Raw genomic sequence first — 21,393 nt, forward strand, 5'->3', positions numbered from 1 at the left:
TGGTGATAGCTTGATAGTGCTGAGACTTTAACCACTGAGTCACCAGGGAGGCCCAGAATAAACAGCTTTTGAAAATAATGAGATTTCAAAAGGGAATCTGACCTCTGCTTTTGTTTTTGGTTCTTAAGTCTTGGTACAGAATTAACAAAATAGAAATGATTAAGAATTTCAATTACGATGTTTGACATACAAATTGAAGACAAATACCTTCCCTTTGAAAATGCATACCCCAGTCATAGAGGTTAATTAAACCTCTTGTGGTAATAATTTTGCAATAGATGTATGTCAAGTCACTATGGTGTCCACCTTAAACTTACAAAGTGACGTATGTTCATTATATCTCAATTAAATGGAAATAAAACAAAATGAAAATGGAGCTCTAATAGTGATGCTATCAGGGGCCCTATTATGGTACCCTAGATCACTATCTACCATGGTATTGCCACCTTTTATACTAATTCTGGGATTTCAGCTTTCCAGAGGTGACTAGTGATTAGGAATTTAAAGCTATGGTGCCTTGGAGATGGAGGCATGATGAAAATCTTTGAAAATTCCAACTCAGACTTGTGTCAAGTGTCATTAGGGAAAACAATATATTTTGGTTGCTCTTGCTAAGTGGAAAGGGTTAATATACAGATAAAGCAACAGTAACACAAACGTCCCATAACTCAGGCACAGAGTAAGGATAAACTGAAAATCATGTTGAGAGTTTTCGTGGAAAATCCAACAAGCTAGATACCAGGTAACAACAGAGGAAACATACACAAAATATTTCCTGGAAAGGAGGGTCAAAGCCTTCTATAATTTGTCCCCAGTCCATTTTATCTCTCCCTGCTCCCTACTCTTACAGAACAAACCCAGGAAGCTGTTCTTTCTGTAGTCTGACTCTCCTACAATCCTTTTCTCCCCCTCTCTGCTCTTCCCTTGACATCCTTCTGCACACTGTCCACATGGTGTTCTCTAGCCTCCAGGCTTCTCTCATGTCAACATTTTCAGCAATTAACCCCATGTTAGCCAAATTGTGATTTTGTACTAGGATCCCTTAGGTCTTCATCCTCATTGCCATACTCTTTTTTTTTTTAGATTTATTTATTTATTTATTTATTTATTTATTTATTTATTTATTTATTTATTTATTTATTTATACAAGCACTGGGCACAGTCAGAAGCGCGGGAGGGTGAGAGGATTCACCAGAGCCAGAGCGAAGTACACTGCTGAGGGAAGCAGCGGGCAGCAGGAGAGGTCTGGGCGCCATGTGGGACCCTTGCTGGCAGCCGGGGATGGAACCAGCACTGCAGAGGCTGTGGGCAGCTTCGCAGCCCAGTGTTCAACCACTGCGCCACTGGGGAGGCCCTACAGTGCCTCCTCTTAATACTTCTGTGGATATTTGCACACAGTAAACAGTGCTTAAAGCTGGGCAAGCAGAAAGTGCTTAATAAAGAATAGTTGGATGACAGTCATCATGAGAGAAAATGGCCTTAATTACACAGTGTAGCCATGAACATAGGAAACACTGCAACACACTGCCTACCTTAGCTTTACAGTGAACTGGATGAGGGTTTTAAGTACCATCGGCCTCTGAGGGTGGGTTGGCATGCATGGCTGTCTTTCAACCACAAATGAGCTAGATTAAAAGGAAATAAAATGTGTCATTTGAAAAACATTGAAAATGTTGACTGAAAACCACAGAACAGGATGCTCTTATAAACTCCAAATTTTTTACACTTTTATACTTAGAAGACATTCAAGTCCTCATTAAGCTCAAATATTTCCAGTGACTTCTCATAAGTAATTACCAGATATCAGAAAATGCCTAAAGATTGTCCCCAAGTCACAACAGTAAATAATTCTTAATTGTTACACTTGAGTGAAGAATGCCCCAGTCTACTTTGATCATAATAAACCTAAAGTAGAAAGTTAATTTCATGCCATTTTTAAAATAAGTATTAAGCTTTCTGGTACATACTGTTATTATTATTTTTTTTTTAGATGAACTTGTAAACACACACATGTTCTCTACCTTCATTTCCTGGATATGTTCTGAAGGACAAATCCTTGAAATCTTTTTAAAATGTAAAAACTTAACTAAGTGAGTGGCTTAGCTCATAAAAAATGGAGTCATTTTGTGGGAAAAGTGTTGATTTTATAGTGAAGGGTAAAAATGTGCTTTCTAGAAGTTTTTTTGGGCTTTACTCACTTTACCCCAAGGTTCACTGATGTAATACTTCTTTACCATTCCTCTTCATCCTAACACCAAAACCTCAGCAAGGGTATCGTTCTAACTCTGCAGCAATTGAGGATGCCGTGAGGCACTAAAATTGGTAACACCCCACTTACTTTTTGAAAAGATTGTAGATCAAGAAGGTGACTCTTTCTAGCAGTTGTGCTCTTTGCATCGGGATGGGATCACCTTCATAAGTCATTTTGCTAGATTGCTCCTCTAACTTCTCCAATTGCCTTCTGAGTTGGAAGAGACTTTCTGCCAACAGTGTAAAGCTATTAAACAGCAAATGAAAATATCAGACTTTTCCACTCTACAATCTGCCATATTAATTCTTTACTACCTTTAGCTCATATATAATTACTAAATAATTATTAATCATTTAATTCCAGTAAAGGTGGCCCTTCATTTTCCTAATCCATTCTTTTCTTCAAGATACATAATGTAAATTAAATGTTTTTTTAGGTTTATAAAAAAAAAGTAAGTCCATTCATCTATCCCATGAGCATCCATCCATTCAGCTCTCTTTCAATGAACTGCATGATGATTGCTGTCTCAAATACCTTTGGTATCTCCAAGGAAACAGGTCTACTTTTGATTAAACTCTGTTTCATGCCCTGTAGCTAACCTGGTTCTTCACATCTGCAGAAATTTGGTTATACTTAGTGATAGGTAATAATAGGCAGACTTGTAAAATTTTCAGTGTATACCTTCCATTATAGACAAGAAATCATTTATAAAATTTTCTCAACATCTGGAAAAAAATCCCTTTCAATTAACCTTTGTTTGAAAGGCTGTTAAACACATATGTTAAGAATATGTCACTCACTAAAGGGTAAGTTTAAAACATAATAAAAATACATGATAAGAAGAATAGTATGTGAAAGAGTACTGAAGGACAAAAAACATGAAGTTGACCTCTCCCCCTCTCAATATGTTACTTACAAGACCTAAGTATTAGCTAAAATTTATTAATGGCTCTCTTTGGAGCAAGGTGTCTTCTTGGGTGATGCCACGTCTGTGGTGATGCCACCTCAGAAATGGAAGGGAGAGCTGGGCAGAAGACTATGGAAAAGGGAGATTGAAACAGACACCAGAGGAGCCATCTCCTTGCATCAAGCAGAAGATCTCATCAGACATGCTAAGTCCATCTGGCCCTGACAGCAGTTCTTTCTACTTGAAGTTTAGTCTACATGTTACATTGAAGAATGAACCCCAGCTGATTTTTGGTTATGAGCACCATTATCTGCTAAATTCTTTATTGCTCCCTTTGATATGTACCTTGTTTTCACAGCAGACTACTGTGAGGTTAGAGAATCAACGTGTCACCCCAAGGGAAATTAATATATTTAAAAATGAGTCCGATTCTTCACTTCTCTTGAACAGCAGGCCTGACAGGGAAAAGCTTTTAGTGCAAGCACCTCCAGTTATTACATATTTCCTTTGTACTGAATTGTATACTTGGAAAGCAATTTTGGATTTCAGCTTGAACATTCTCCTTTTTCCTTTTATTTCCTACTTGTTCTTTCCATCAGATAGCTTTATTTTGTATCAAGAAGGGGGTAGACCCTGTCAATATTTTTTTCTAATACAAAGGATAGTATCTACATACGATTTCATGTATGCATATAAAAGAGGATGCCACGTGCATTAACTATTTGACAGTCTTCATTTAAATACAAAAATAAATCACATTGTTGAAAATACAAAGCTAATGTTTAACTTATATCCTTAAGATACATATATAAAAATTGAGAAATCCTTTTTCAAGCTTTTTATTATGTCTTTAGAGAGTGTATTTCTTGCTGGTTTCAAAAATCTAGAGACTTTAAAGATTGATATAGTAAATGAAAAAAGTTAAGCAATTCTTGTGCATTCTATAGATACTTAATTTTTCTCCCCAAAGGAATAAAAACTAAGCATACTTACACAATTATGCCTGTTTTCAACCGTAAACAGTTGCTAATATTCCCAGCTGCTAATATATCATCTGTAAGCTGAATGAATTGATGTTCTGCTTTAAGCCTGCATTCTCTGGTTGAGTGACACCAAAATTTTGTACTTCCTGTGGTTTTCACTAGAAATTAAGAAAATTTGTCTTACCAGTTCTGAAGCTGGTCAAGCCCATTATGAAGTGGACCTCCAATGCAGGCAATTTGCTGCCGCCTCTTCCAGTCTTGCAGCTCTTCTATTAGCATGCTGTTCATTAACATGTCTGATTCATTTACTATTTGTGTCACCTTCCTGAGGGCCTCCTAAAATTAAAGGTGACTACTGAAAAGATTTTCATGGACATAATCAAAGTCATAAGTAAACTTACAGAACAATTTGACCTGGGAAATAAAAATTGATTGAAATTTTGACCAAATTGTTTACCAAATACTATCTTTTATTTGCATAGCACCACCTTTCCAAACAAATTATTATAATTAAATAATATCATAAAGAAAGAAGCATGACCATAGTTTAATGTTCTCATAATATCTTTCAGTATGATATGTTGAGGTTATAACTCTGTGACAGTATTGAATTTTGTAGTTATAAAACCATAGGCCTATTTTCTAAAAAAGATGTTTATAAACTGAATTTATACTCTTATAAGTATTTATGCATTTATTTTTATATGTGCTAAACAGAGTTACAAACTGAAATTTTAGTTTTTCTGTGTTTGTTTTCTTATTAGGGCTTTATCTGGAGTTTGGGAAGCATAATGGAGAAGTGTAACTTTCAAAGACTAGGGATTTGAAGGTATAAATACCTATCCCAGCTTTGCCATGAGTAATGTGAATTTGGACCAACCATTTATTTTATTGGAACTTGGTCTTCTGGTCTATACAATTAGGTGAATGGACTGAACTATTTCCAAGGTTATTTCTAAAGTAGAATAAGATGGCATACATAAAATATATAACAAATTTATTATATTTTGCATAAATCTTGGATTATGCAAAATCTAAAGTTTATTTTGGATTGCTATTTACATATTTAAAATCTGATACATAACTGTTTATAAAATAAATGCATTTTATATTTATTTGGGCTGACAAATTCCTACACAGAAAAATGCAGATGAACTTTTAGAAATGAACCTTTGATTTATCAGCACTGGTTAAACTTCATATTTATTTATTTTCAAATCAAGGTAGAAAATTTAAATAGATTTGTTTGCCTCTGAAAATATTTCATTGTGTCAGAAAAAAGTTCTTCCCCCCATTGGGACAAGACTATATTGAATATGCTCAATTGTCAGTGACCTATCCTGAAATCTTGGAAATTACTTAGCACGATATCATTTTTCAGTAGAAACTAGAATATTGATTTTTCCAATAAAATTTAACATCTGTCATGTAATATTTTAATCTTACATGTGTAGTAGAATCCATCTCAGCATATCAAGACAAGCAACTGAAACATTCATGTCTGAAACAGTGGCAAATAAAACGTTCACCTTGAAATGAATGGTGACTATAGTAATAATGTACAACATAAGCAAGATGCACAGACTTGAGGAGGTCCAGCTTTGTAAACTGTTCATTCAGTGTAAATGGATCTGGTAAAATCCAAGAACCTGAGCCTTCAGTAGGACTAGATGCAGGAAAATAAGAAAAAAACAGGCATAAATCCAAATTATAATCTTTCACTAACCTTTCTCTTGAAATCAAGGCTGTTAAGCATTTCTTGCAGAGTCAAAACTTCCTGGTTCATGAGGGCGCTATTCTTGTCACCCTGGTCTGTAAAGGCAAAGTCATCCGATTTAGCATCCTCTCCAATACAAAGCTATCTGTCGGGAAAGCCAAGGTGACTGCAACCTGCAAGATCCTAAAACGAAAAGTCTAAATGGGGCCACCAGAAATGAGCTTTGCAGTGCATTTTGTCTGCTGATTTTGCGTGAAGGGCTATATCTAAGCATGTCAGAGAGGAGCTCTCTAGCTTACTAACCTTGAAGGAAGATCAGACTTCATATCATGCTCCTTTTCTTTTTTGGATGATGGGGGTGGAGTGAGGAATGCAGAGGTAATAAGAGGCTTGGAGGGCTGGGAGGAGGAGATAAAAAGGTTTTCTAACAAATTCCTCAGTAGATATCTCTACATTGATATAAGTGGCATAAGTTGACTGGCATAAGTAAGAAAGGAGTGGGGCCTTCCTTTGTGTCCATAATTAAGTTATATTTGTTTTCTTCTGATACTCACTCCTCCCTCCTCACTTTGTACCCAGAGTTACAGGAAACTGTCTGGTAGAGTGCAATTTTAACTTCTTAGTATCATGAACTTTCCCTTTTTCTTTATAATGTGTGTTAGTCTCACAGTAACACTAGGTGAAGTGGGAAAGAATTGCAAATTAAGAAAAATATCTCATTTAAAAAAAAAAATCCCCAAATGCCATATCTTCTTAAGTGGGAGATGTGCAATAAACACTACATTGTTTCATTTGAATGTATTTAATTTAAACATATGCTTTCTTGGTATGAAGCAAGTCATTGTTTATACCAAAAATTGCTTATATCAAAAATGAAGGTTTGGAATGCTGATCTGACTTGTGTAATTTGAAAAAGAGAGGCCCAGAACAACTCTGTGCCAGTTCTATCTACAGAATAAACAAATGGTTGTATTAATTCACAGATTCACTGGCTTCTAGATCTACATGTAGCAAAATGTGTATATAGCATTTTTTTAATTCAAAAGTTCATCAACTATCACTTCCCTCTTTGCAGTAGTAAGGCTATGACTTGCTTCCCATATATCTTTCATTTTACTTAACACACATGATTTCATTTATAACCAATATAATAAGTATTTGCTGATTTAACTGATAAAGTATTTTTATTCTTCGTGATGCTTATGAAGCACTGAGAGTATTAAAGTGACTCCAATCACAATATATTAAGTACAAAATAATTTTCTTGTTTAAGGTATATTATTATATTCTGATTCTTAAAACTGTCAGTTTACATATGCAATTTAGGGATGCCTTTAATAATTCAATGAAATCCATGTTTGTGATACTTATGGAGGGAAAAATTATACATACAAGCAATTATGAATCTTTTGAATAACATTTTATGGGAATCAAGACATTCTGAAGATGCTAGAACATGTCACTTCTGACCTATTCCAGAAGAAACAAATTTCTTAGTATCTTCTCTTTTAAATCTTAAATGAAAAGTGGTTCTCCTTAAAAGCTGTGTGGAGATTTCTGGACCTACTAAACATAGAGCTTCCTTATGATCCAGCAATTCCACTCCTAGGTATTTACCCAAAGTACACAGAAACATCAATTCCAAAGAACACCTGCACCCCTATGTTTATAGCAGCACTGTTTACAATAGCTAAGCTTTGGAAACAACCCAAATGCCCAAAAATAGATGACTGGATCAAGAAGATGTGGTACATATACACCATGGAATATTACTCAGCATTCAAAAAAGATAAACACATGCAATTTGCAGCAACATGGATGGCGCTGGAAGGGATCATGCTCAGCGAAATAAGCCAAAAAGAAAAAGAAAAATACCGGATGGTCTCACTCATAGCAGGAATCTAGAAAACTTAAATAAGGGACCAGGAAAATGAATAACTATAAGAAAGTGAAAATCAAAATCAACAAAAAACTATGAACCAGAGACACTTTTAGGGGGGCGGGGGTGGGAGGGGAGGGATTGGGGTCAGAATGGGGGGGCTGCAATTGTATGGGGAATATAACAATAAAATTTATTATTATTAAAAAAAAAAAAAGTGGTTCTCCTTGGTGGCACAGGGGTTTAAAGTCTCAGTGCTATCTATCAAGCTATTGCCAGCCCTGCAGCATGGTTTTATTCCAGGCCAGGGAGGTAACCCACAGGGTTTTTAAAAAGATTTATTTATTTATACATACAAGAACTGGGATACAGGCCAGAGGCGCGGAGGGTGAGAGGATTCACCAGAGACAGAGTAGGGAGCAGAATAGGCAGATTCACTGAAATACACTGCTGAGGGGAGTAGCTGGAGAGACAGGAGAGGTCTGCTGCACCATGTGGTCACCTCCCTGGCTGGCCAGGGATGTTACTCATGCTGTAGAGGCTGCGGGTAGCTTCACAGTGTTGTGCTTAACTCCTTGCACCACCAGGGAGGCCCCTAGAAATCTTTTTTTAAAAAAACTTAGATGAAAAGTTAAGAAGTTGATTATAATCATCCACATATCCTTTCAGATAAATTTTAAGGTAGCATTCCAAAGCTAATGATCATTCTGTAAAAGAAAGATTTACATCCATTTAAAAAAATTATCTCAAAATAACCTTAAAGCTAAAAAAGATTTCAAAAATAGGACAGAGTTTTCATATGTCCTTCATCCAGTTTCCTCTAACATCTCATATAAGCAAAGTACAATGATCAAAAGGAGTAACTTACCACTGGTACAGTTTTGTTAAGTAATTTATACCTAATTAGGATTTTGCCAACTGTCCCACTATTTACAACACACTTTAAATGAATAGTCTCACACTTTGCTCACATTCTTAAAAAAAATCCTCAATGTTTAACCATAATGATACAGTCAAATAAATTACAGAAGCATTACATTTTGACACATTGAAATTATTTTTTGAAGGTTTTTTACAGTAAGAGGACAAACTTAAAAACAAAACTTTAGTTTAAAATACAGTACATAAAATTATGTAGGGTAACCTCAATTTTTAAAAAATAAATAACATTCAGGAGAAAGACTCGATAGAAATATACTAACATTGACAGTTTCTCTGAGAATGTAGAATTTCATATAATCTTTAATTTTTAATATCTTTGTCTATTTCCCAAACTTCCTACTGTTAACCACATTTCTACTTTAAAATTATATTTAAAAATTTAGCTAGGAATGATATTAGTAATTTCCTTATCATAGTAGATAATTTTGTTACTTAGCTGTGATAATATTTTGATCCTATGGGCAAGTTTTCTTATTTTTTAGATATGTAAGCTGAAGTTGGGATGATTTGTCATGAGCTATATAACTTACTTTGAATTCATTAGTAAAAAGAAATATTTGTATGGAGAGAAAAAGGGGAAGCAAAATAAATACTCGTAGCTTATGTCCTCCCTTAAAAAAAAAAGCTAACTTAGGGAATTAATCAAATTTATGTATCAATCCTGTCAGTAAATTAGTCATGTTGCCTTTATGCACCTATATAGAATTATAGACAAAACAAAAACTTACCCATTGTCTGAATTGTTTTATATCTGTAATCAAATTCATCTTGCAAATCTTCTAAATATTTGGTATCTTGTTCTGTCATCTTTTTACAAAGAAAACATACCCTTGTTACAATCAAGCATGTCAAGGAAACTTAACATTTTAACATCCACTAGTGGTCCCACTGTTCACTAATATCCTACCCACACCTATATAGAACCTACATTAAGAAGAACTCATTTCTCATGAAATTTGAATAACCATCCAGATTTAATTTACTCTTCCAACTCTTTTCTAGATTGTTAGGAAATTTTTCAGTTTTAGAAATCTTGCCTCTCATTTCTCAATTAGTTCCAAATGTGCTACTAATCTAAAAAGCATATGGATACTTTTTCCCTTTTAGCTTCATATACTGTCCTCATTCCTGTTTGTTATCCTAAGTTATTCTCCGAATAACTTGTGTTAATTCACCAACTATCCTCCTTAAAGGATAAAGTCTTTATCTTTTCAAGTGTAGTCTCCATTCTAATCTGCTGTGCATTATGAAAACTCAGTTTAAAAAGGTTTTCTTCTCACTCCATAGGAAAAAAAATATGTTTCCTCTGTTTAATTTTGTTCTTGAGATTTTTCTTTACTTGTCTCCAAACCAAGTGATATATTTCTGCTCAACATAATAGGTATTAAGTGTCAAGATCTGTACTAAGCTTTTAATGTTTATCTCATGTAGTCTTCACAGCAATCCTATGAAGGTGCTTATCCTCACTTTTACAAGTGAAGAAACAGAGCCTTAAAGATGTAAACAGGACTTTCCATTGATGGAGTTTGATGGGGAAAGCTGGTCATGTGACTTCCCACCCTGCTCCTCCTCCCCCACCGGGACCCTTCACCAAACTTAGACCCACTGCTTCCTTGATCTTAGCCTACCACCCTTTCTTCTTAGAAAACCAAAAGTTCTACTGCCTACTTATTCCAAGAAGTCTTCTCTTCTCCAAGGAAACAAATCAATACCCTTTTTCTACAAATTCAAATTTCAGTCAGAAAAATTATTGGTTAAAGAAAGTACCAAATTTTGAGTCTAGATAGTGTGAATTTGTATCTTAACTCTACAACTTAATAGCTGTATGAATTTGGGCAAGTGTCTTGCATTTCATCTTCTCTGTTTATTAAAAGGGGTGGGATAGAATGAGGCAAAGAAAGGGCAGTAAAAATAGTATCTACCTCATGGAGCTGTAAGGATAACAGTGCCTGGTACCAGACACACGCTAAATAAACCTTAGCTATGATTACTGTCCTCATTCCTGTTTGTTATCCTAAGTTATTCTCTGAAATAACTTTTTGATGTTTATACACTGTAGAAAAGGAATAAAATAGAAGCAATGGGTGGCTATGAAGGACTTGGAGTTTTGAGAGGGTATATTGTCTATACACTCAATAATAACAGCTATCAATTTTCCAGCAAGCTGTGTTGTGTCTAAACTTTACATACATTATCCTTTCAGAAACCTGCGGAGTAAATTATTTCCAATTTTCATGTGAGGAAACAGGTTTAAAGTTATATAGTAGTAAACACTCTAGCTAGAAATCAAATCCAATCAAGCATCTTTCAAGGACTTTATTCTTTCTTTTCATCATATCTCAATACCACTTGTAGAATTTCATCTAAATGTTAAGTTTTTGAAAACAAAGACCAATGGAATGCTATGGACTACTAAAAGGGAGGAAACCTACATGAATAAAAAATGTGATAAAATTAAGTGTTATTTTAAAGCAGAAATATTTAGGGATTTCATCTTTTGATCACAAAATTAAAAGCAAAGGGAAGGCAATATCTTGCAGACTATCTTAATGAAAAGCATATGAAACTAATGCCATGCCTCTGAAAAGTCACATTTGAAAACATTCCACAAAGAACCTGAGGTTATGGCTTAAGTGGGGGAAATGCACTTATTAACAGGCCCTGCTTGCCTACACTTCAGGTCAGGTGTTCTGGAATCAGAGCCTGAGGCAGGGATCAGGCGCATGGAGGTCCATGGAGTGGAATAGGGAAGAGAGAAGAGATAAGCAAAGACATGGTTTCCATTTGAGTTCAGTTTTGGTCTGAGCCCACAAAGGCTCAGATCCATAGAGTTAATCTCACTTTGGGGCCCAGGACTAGCCTTTTGTACCAATATGTTACATTGCATGTACAAATTGGAAGACAGTTATTCTCATTTAAGAAATCTCTAGATCAATGAAATTGATAGCTCTCTAGCCAGACAGATCGGGAAACAAAGAGCAATATGAAAATAAAGAGCAAAATGAAAGAGATAATATTACAAAGTCTTTTGATACTCAAAAGATAATAAAAGAACTTAACTGCAATAAAGATGAAATGAGCAAAGTTCTTGAAAAATACAGATTACCAAAGCTCATGCAAGATGAAATAGATTACATGAATAGCTCCACATCAAAGGAATACAAATTGAATTTAAAAGACTTTGCATGAAGATATCTTTTCTATTGTGAACATAGTGTGTGAGAGGTATTTACCTTCCTAGCAATTTGCTCTTTGATTTCTGCATGCACTAACTCTGGGCACATGGGAGAAAGGAGCAGAGTTGTGCAGGGACAATGACTGGCCTTCCTTAGCAGCTGTAAGATCACTCACCTGCACGCTATTTTTAATGGCAGCCACTTTGTGTTCCACATTCCTTTGTCTTTCTGAAACTGAAGAACTTTGTAGAGATTTCTCCAGAGGTCCCTGTAAAAAGAATGTCTTGAAATTTCAATGATGTTAATAAAACAAGTTTATGTCTAATGTAGTATATGTAGCACATACTTTGAACTGAGATTTACATCAGTATGCTAAATACTTCACAGTCATTAAAATTCATGCTGTAGAAAAAGAATGAATCACAATTAAACAAAAATTAAAAAAGTGAAGATTATAAAAACACCATATATATGATCTTCATTTCTTATATGTGTACACATATTTATAAATGTACGACTATATATACATACATGTGACTATATATACATACAAAACATTTAACTGGAAGAAAATACACCACAAAATGTTATCTTTGGATAGTGAAATTGCAGATAATATGTGATTTAAATTTTTTTTCTAATTTTCAATAATACATCTCTATTCTTTTTGAAATTCTATAAAACAAATAATTTAAAAATTTATCTAGTAGAACTACATTAAGTTGTACTCAAATTCAGGATAAGGGATGTGGGTCTGCAAGGATGAAATTTATTTTTACACTAACACAAAGGGAGTTTGCTAAAGAATATGCAAAAATGTTAGCCTGATTAAATAGAGGGTGATGAGCTTCTCTCCAAGCACCATTTCTTAGCCACTGTAATAATCTGACATTGAGTATGTTCCTGTGATTTTGTGACATAACAGAAGAAATATGTGCTTGGTTTTCTTTCTATTTCTAGCACAGCGCTCCTAAATCCCTTAGAATTTCCCAAGTAATGACAGTGTTAAAGGTGTCTTTCTTTTATTAATATTAATGAAGTGACTTTTGGAAGCCACCTAATGATGTGGGCTTGTTACCAGGAGAACCAGCCTGGGGTTGGACTTAATTCAAGTTGCACTTAAATTCAGAATTAGTGATATCAAATCTAGCAGGATAAGATTCACTGATAAGCAAATTAATCAAACTTGAGAAGGAGGTGATAGAAACCTCTAACCTATAAACCAGCAGGTTAGAAGCCAACTGACAACATGGAATGTCATTGGCTGCTGAACAGAGTAGGGGGCAGTCATGTAGACGTGACCCCTTAACCTGTGATATCTGATGTTACCTCCAGGTAGAAGGAGTCAGAATTGAGTTGATTTAAAGGACACCCAGCTAGTGTCAGAGAATTGCTTTATGATGTGGGAAAAATTACACACACATCAGAATTTGGTACAGAATCCAGTTTCTTAGATATAAAATATCTAGAATTGTCAGCTTTAGATGTCAGTAACCCTTTATTCTGACAGTTGAGTTGGGAGTTATGGGTGGAAAGGTTGATGATTAAGATCCACAGCAAACCAGTAGTGAAAGCTCAAATGGAACTCATGTCCTTGACTTTCAATCAACTGCTCTTTCAACTACACCACATTCTATGATTGGTAAGCCTTTATAAAATTCCCTCTGTCTCATTTCTCTTATTTTGGCCTCTATTATTTGTTTCCTACTTGAAAATTACAGCCAGTGCTGCGTTTGTGGCAGTGTGTAGTACTGGTAGATTATTTGCAATGACTGGATGAACATCTACTCAAATAAATGGATTATTTTTAATTTGATATCTGACACTTGAAGGGAACAATGACAACACCACCACACACTAAAATGATGAGACATAAGAGGGACACAAAAACAGAGAGCTGAGAATATATACGACAGTATCATATATTAGTAAAAGAAACTCAATTTTTACCCCAAAAGCACTGAAACTATTTTTACTTCAAGAACTTATTATAATTTATATTTAAAATTAAATAAACTCCATACGGTCAAAAAAACAACGCAAACCTTTAATAGTTGAAAAAAAAAATACTTTCTTGCGGACCTTCAGAAATATAATGGCAAATTTTGGAGGATGTCATTTGGAAAATTACTGACTCCCTTTTATAAGGATTAATTGAAAAAGTATTCTAAGGATGTCATCAATTCCTCTGTTTACTTTTTTTTTTCCCTCTATTTACTTTTGATGGGGACTCTGAATTCATTCAGCATAGTGAGATAAAACAATCAAAAACATGGGAAAGTACATTAAGCAACTGGCAAGCAAGTATTTATGACGTTTCTGTCAAACAAGTTGCTGCTTGTGCCATAGTTTGGATTTGTGAGGAAACTGGGAGCTCCTGAAGACTTTTGCGCAAAATCAATCCCTGAGGATGAACATGCTGAGGGAAGCAGAGCCTGACGATAATTAGGATTTCAGTTGGGGATGGGGCAGAGCATGACCAGTGAAAACAGAAATAAAGGTGTAGACAGCACTTTGGAAACAAACTTTGGAAAGACTTGGTAATTATCTCAATAAGGAGGCAGAGAAAAGGTGATCCCAAGACCTAGATTCCGAGTGACTGAAAGAGAGACACCACTAGCATAAAAATAAGAAGCTACTTTGGAAGAAGGTAAGAATTTGCTTTAGAAAAACTGAATTCAAGGTGACAAGATCACACATTCAAAAAAATATTACCTGAACAGGCATGTTGGCTGCAGCCAATATTCTCCTCTCCTCCCTTAAGCAATTTGAAATAACCACAGCTACATGCATTGGATTTCCATGAAATTTTCCCTGGAAAAAAAATAGTGTGTAAAACAATATAAAAGTTTAAACATGGATCTCACAAGAAAAAACACTACTTAAAACTCAAAAAAATCTCCCAGTAAGTAAGTAAAATGAGTTGGGATTTGTTACAGCAATCTATTCTATCATAAAGCACAGAAACTTATATTATGAATCTACCTGCCTAATTGACACATTACTTTGTCTTCAAATATCATTTTTAACAAGGATACTTCTTGAGCATCTCTGTAGATAGCCTCTGAACACACATCAGGAGGATCAGTTTGCTTTAGACTTATGATAGGTTTTAAGTAAAAGAGTTACTTCTCGAAATAATTATGAATCAAGATGGCACTAGCTATTCACTTAACTTTGAGCTTCATAGTGTGCATAAAGCTTTTATTTGGGTTCTATCATGTTGGCTGTCAGCATACTAGAGTGAAACATTTCTGCAACAATATTTTTATGGTATCTAAACATATATGTCTCATTATCAATGCTAAAGGTGAAGGTGTTGTAAACTGGCAGCCTGTGTGTCTCATTTAGCCATTAAGTATGTTGTGTAAGTTTCAACATTGTAACTTGTACATGGAAACAATCTAAGTTGCTATCAGTGCATGAATGGAAAAAGATGTGATATGCATGCACAATGAAATACTACTCACTTATAAAAAAGATGAAATTTTGCTATTTGCAGCAACATGGATGGACATAGAGGTCATTATTCTAAGTGAAATAAGTCAGGTAGAGAAGGAAACTATATGATTTCACTCATGTAGAAGATATAGAAACAAAACAAGTGAATAAGACAAAACAAAAACAAATTCTGACATTATAAGAACAAATCGGTGGTTGCTAGAGGAGAAAGGCGAAGAGTGTTTAGGTCAATATATGGTAGTGGATTGAAACTAGATTTTTGGTGTCAATCACAATGTAATAAATACACATGTCAAATTTTAATATCATACATCTGAAACCTATATAATGTTTTAAACCAATGCTATTTTAATAAAAAAGAAAAGAGTATAAACACATAACTTACAATCCTAGAGAGGGAGCTCATACTAACCATAGTTGCCACATTGCCCACAACGTGTGACTAGACACTCTTATCAGCCACACCCCTTGTTAGGTATCTGTTTCCAACCTTTGTTTACAGCCATAATTTGAGCAACATCATCAGAGGTGTTAAACTTCTTTGTTAGTAGACTTTTTCCAAGGCAAGGTTAATGGGAAGCTCAATAAATGTACACAAATACATTTATTTTGTTTATCTTTCTCCTACTCTCTGAAGGTGGTGCTAATTATCCATGAAATGGCCATAAGTTCAATAGTAGAACAGTGCACAAAATGACAAATTAACAATTAATGAAAGTAGTTTATACAAACTGGTAAACCAAAGTGTCTTTATAAGAAAGAAGTGAGTTTATTGGTTGTAAACATTTTTATAGACTTGACTGCTGGTAGTTTTATTAGTCAATAAACATTAATTAGCATTTCTATTTGTAAAACTAGGGTAAACGTCAAGCATCTGAGTTTCTGCTTTTCCATATTTTATAGTCTTCAAAACTCTTTATCCCCTTTAAATCAGAAAGGCCTTCCCCCATTTACTTGACAGTAACTCATAAGGTAAAGAAATTAAAATAATCAACTTATTAAGCAGGTATAGCAAATTTTTTGTTTCTGCATGCTGACAATTTTAGTTATTCCTAGTTAGAATTTGTTCCATTACTAATATTCCCATCTATTGATTTTTTTCCCATTTATTTCCATTTAATCTGCATAAAGAATTATATTTTCACATTTTGCATTTCAGTTACTATGAAAATATTTTATTGTTAAAGGTAAGGTTCTTCTTCCAGGGCTAATTTGGAGACTCATTTATGGAAACTTAAAAACTTTCCCATTGGAGGCTAGGAGTTCCTCTAAGTCTAAGTATCATTATTTGTCTTTGTTTTTCTCACAGAGAAGTTTTTTTTCCTGACTTTCAACATTTCCCAGTTCTATTGTGTACACTTTTCATTTTTCCTTTCCTACTTGAATTTCTTTTACCTTCCCTTTCAGCTTCAGTTTCCCCTGTATCTTCTAAGATTATTCATTTTTTCTTTTCGTTAAGAGCAAATAATCACCTTTAGTTTCTTGCAGATTATCTTTTCACTTTCCTTTTACTCTTTTCCCTCACTGAAATGTATGAAACAGAAACAACTTATGGAAAATATATCACTATCAATTCAAAACCAAATTAACACCTTTTTTCATAAGTATCAAAAATATACTCATGTTCATCTTTCAGTAGTTACCACTCAGATGGGCCTCAAAAAAAAAAAAGTCAACAATACAGCAAAACCAAAGACTAAACAAAACAATAATAAAACACCCCAAGTGTGTATTGGTGGGAGGAAGGAAGGAAGAGAAAAAGAAACTGTCCATTTTCTTTTTATTTTTTTTAAAGATTTATTTATTTATGCATACAAGAGCTGGGGTACAGGCCAGAGGTGCGGGCTGGGGTGTGTGTGTGAGAGGATACAACAGAGACAGAGTGGGGTGCAGAACAGGCAGATTGACCGAAGTACACTGCTAAGAGGAGCAGCAGGCGAGTCGGGAGAGGTCTGCTGTGCCATGTGGGTTGCTCTTTGGTGGGCCGGGGATCGAACTCATGCTACAGAAGCTGCAAATTGCTTCATAGTGCAGTGCTTAACCCCTTGTGCCTCCAGGGAGGCCCTACATTTTCTGTTGTGTGTCTGTCTCTCTTGGGTTTTTGCACTGCACAAGTGCTCTACTTTAAATCTTGTCTTTTGATAATCTTGAAGTGTTAATGAATACAAGTTTTTAATATTAATGAAGTCAAATTGATTAATTTGTTATGGTTTGTGCTTTTCAAGACTTAAGAAATCTTTTTCTAACCTGTAACCATGGTGTTTTCCTCTAGAATATCTTTTAAGTCTTTATAGCATAGGCTTTCATTGAATTCACTTGGAGCTGGTTAATAATGAAAGGTTCCTTTCTTTATTTCCTATAAGGATACTCCATTCTAACATTTATTGAACTTTCTTTTCTTTAACCACTGATGTGCTGGATCTACTCTGTAATAAATCAAGTGACTTGTGGTTCGCTTCTGCATTTAATTCTATCTTCTGGTTCTGTCTGTCTTTGCTTTATTAGTAGGCAACCTTTAATTATTAAAACTTTATAAAACACTTTGATGTTATGTAGAATAGGATTTCTTTGTATTTTCATATAAACCTTAGAATCAATTCGTCAAGCTATACACACACAACCATGTTGAGAATCTGAATGACATTAAATATTTAGATATATTTGGGAGAATTGGCATATTTAAATTGTGTTCTAATTTAATAAGTATTATAATTTCCACAGAGATCTTATACATTCTTGGCTAGGTTTAATTCTATGCAGTTGTATTTTTGATAATGTAATAAATCGTATCTTTCTTAATTGATTTTGCTGATTTGTAGAAATATAATTGATTATATATGAGATATATAATTGATTTTAAAATCTAGCAACTTTGCTAAGCTCATTGATGATAATTATGTATTTGTAATGTTGCTTATCAATTATAAAAATTGATCTATAATTTCTTTTGGATTTTATGCATATACAAATCATATAAATATTAATAAAGTTTTTCTTCCTTTTTAGTCATCTAATTCTGTCAAGATTTTACCTCTATCCGAAGATTTATTTAGAAAAGCACTGATTAATTTCCAAACATAAGTGCTTGTTTTTATGGACTTTTAGCATCACTTAATTTCTGATCAGAATAGATGCTCCCGATGACTTCAATAACATAAAATTTGTTGGACTTTTTTTGTGTTATGTTCCAGCATATAGATTTTTAGTAAATGTTGCACATGATCTTGTAAAGAATGTCAGTTCCACAATTGTTGAATATAAGTGTATTAACCCAAGTTCATTAATTGTTCAAATTTGTCTTTTTGTTGATCTTTTTTTGCCTGATTAATTTTATCAGTTATTTAAAGTTAAAATCTATTTCATGAATTTTTCTCCCTGTGGCTGTATAATATACATTCAGACTTGTTATATAGTACTAGTGTATCAAATTTTTTATTAATGAATGACTATTTTTATTAATGTTTATTGCCTTGCAAAAATACAAAGTGTAATGTTTCTTATCACTAAGAATTTTATCTGATCACAGTCTCATAGTGATAAAAATAATTAAAAGAATCCTTTTGATTTATTTCAACATCTATTTAAAGAATTGAAAGAATTCTTTTGTTTTATTTCAATAGCAATATAGTTTTTAAAATCACAAATCAGTATTATGAATATATAAAAGGGTAACCATGCATAAAATAAATTGATTAATATAGGTCTAAAACTTATTCACATGTTTAGAATTTAACTTTTCTAACTCTCTTATAAACTTATTTTTATTGACATCCATATTTTCCCATAAAATTATGTCCACTAGGCAGTAAAGAATGTTGGTGATGCTGCCTTTCTATAAAGTGTGTACAACTATTGTCTCCATTCTGTATGTTTTGAGCTTGCCACCTTTCTCAACTTACTAATAATACTCACTAGAAAGTTTTCAGATAAAAGCTAATAAATCCTTCTGCAAATAGTCCTTAAATAGCTGTTGACTGAAGCATTGGAAGACTATAGTGGCCTAGTCATGTCATCAAAATTAACAATAAAATCACTATTCCTTTAGAAGAAATTTACTCCACTGTTCATATATATGCCCATAAATTCATTGAGAACTAGAATATATAGTAGCTTCCCAGGTAACTACATCTAGAAGATATCTAGTCAACTCAATCATCATCCATACTATTTTTATTCATGCCCAATGTCATCTTGGAGGACATTCTTTCTCTTAAACATTGTTTTACAGTTTAAATCAAATATGGTAATAACTTTAGCAATTGACAGTTAGGTGTAAGATCACAGGAATGTATCGCTTTTCATAACCGAAACTCATACTCTGGATCCTTTTAAAGAGTATTTTGTATTTATAATATAATTTTGAATTTTGTCAAAGAAAACCAATCCCCTAGCCCCGGTATTACCTATTTATTTTGATACTTATTTTATTTTTTCCTCAGTGACATCATGCTGAAAGTTCAGTGCGTTCTGTTCAAAATCAGCAGGAAGTTTCTGATAAATGATTGCTGTATATCTTAATAGTAATCCTATGCAATGCACGATTTGTTTACTCCAACCTCCTATTGTGCTGAGATCTCATTCATCTATTGTGAGGAATTTGACAATTTCTCTTGCCGCTGTTCCTTTGTATATGATAGGCAACCTTTTTGCATGATTTCAGTAATGAAAAAATAATACAACTTCTACTTGTAAGCATCTTCCTTTTAATCTATAAAGGTTGCTTTCCTTTGTTGTTACTTCCCAGAAAATAAAGAATTTAGAATAATTTACTGAAAAATAATTTGCTTAACATAAATCAAAATTTATCCCGATGATTTGTCCCACCTCATTCTGCATACATGATATTTGTTTCAATCCTAAATTTTAGTGTTATATTGATGACAATTTAAAGGGAAATTAAACTCAATGTGTGACATATCAACAGTGCACATAATTCAATCGAAGTGGCAACAATATGAATAGCTATGACCCAATTTCACACCACAGGTAATGACAATGACATTGTGATTGCCACCTGGCAACAACAATTAAGAGATGCTATTGACTATAAGATGCATTTTGATTTCAGTGAAATTAAAATGCAAGGGAAATAAAAGATGTCTTAGAATTAATGGATAAGCTGTATTGCTCTTTTTTTGTTCCTTAATCCTGAATTTCTTGGCCTTCCTTCAAATTCCTCTTCTGCTCTTACATCTAATTTCTAAATTTGACTTGTCATTAAAGAGTGACAAGTTTATTTTCTCTTTTTCTCCTAAATGGTTTCAGGAGTATCAGAGTCAGAGGTAAAGGACTTGAGAAGTCTTGCTCAAGAAAAAAATCTCTAGTCAAACCCCATAGAATCTTCTATTTCACAAATAGGCATTCACTTCTTTGAGTTCTTTCCCTGAGATTGTCCTTTAAAATACAAACCCATGCAAGAGAGTCAATACTGTATATAACTAATTTCCTTTTCATTTTGAAGGATTTATCACATGTTCTCTGGTTGCAGTGACTGACCTGGCAACTGCATGATAAAAGTAATGGATCTCAAGGCTAGTAAAAGAAGTTCCAGGAAGGTCTTAGGAGAGGATAAAAGAGGATGTATTAATAGTATTCTGAGGAAACATGTGACCAACAAATGTTTGAGCTTGGATTGATTCCTCCAGGAGCTAAACCTGAGACAAGGATTCCTCTAGTTCATGAAACATAGTTAAGAGTTCATTCCAAAAAACAGTGTATGAAAGTAGATAAGTGAAACAGGAAGAGAAGTCCTCCATTAACGTGTGTGCTATATCAAATCATAAGCTAAGATAGGCTGAGAAGGCCCCTGAAGCAAAAAGATGCAGACACTGGCAGATATTAAGTCCAGTTGATTGCATTAAAATGTTAGACTTCAATTATCTCCTCCTAACTTCAATTTGAGGAAATTTGGACTTCAATTTTTTGATTACTTGCAATGATACTGCACTCAAAATAATATTGCTTCCTTTATGGTATCTCAGCAATATAAAGCAGTTATTTCCAAGATAATGTAAAATGTTTTTATTCACTTTTTAAATTGGAAATCTGTACTCTCTATATCCCTGTGTTGTGAAGT

General features: G+C 33.9%; 1 protein-coding gene across 1 annotated transcript in view; it reads right to left on the bottom strand.

The window, feature by feature from the left end:
- Window positions 1-21,393, bottom strand: part of STAT4 (signal transducer and activator of transcription 4) — a gene marked incomplete at its 5' end in the record, with an annotated part of 104,053 nt that overhangs the window by 24,502 nt on the left and 58,158 nt on the right. Inside the window, 7 exons of the mRNA XM_084240363.1 lie at window positions 1,533-1,625; window positions 2,339-2,497; window positions 4,326-4,477; window positions 5,868-5,953; window positions 9,408-9,486; window positions 12,031-12,123; window positions 14,571-14,669. Of these exons, the coding sequence (XP_084096489.1) occupies window positions 1,533-1,625; window positions 2,339-2,497; window positions 4,326-4,477; window positions 5,868-5,953; window positions 9,408-9,486; window positions 12,031-12,123; window positions 14,571-14,669 (761 nt within the window). The remainder of the gene's footprint in view (window positions 1-1,532; window positions 1,626-2,338; window positions 2,498-4,325; window positions 4,478-5,867; window positions 5,954-9,407; window positions 9,487-12,030; window positions 12,124-14,570; window positions 14,670-21,393) is intronic.

Source organism: Talpa europaea, assembly GCF_964194135.1.
Source record: "Talpa europaea genome assembly, chromosome: 1".
Taxonomy (NCBI): Eukaryota; Metazoa; Chordata; class Mammalia; order Eulipotyphla; family Talpidae; genus Talpa; species Talpa europaea.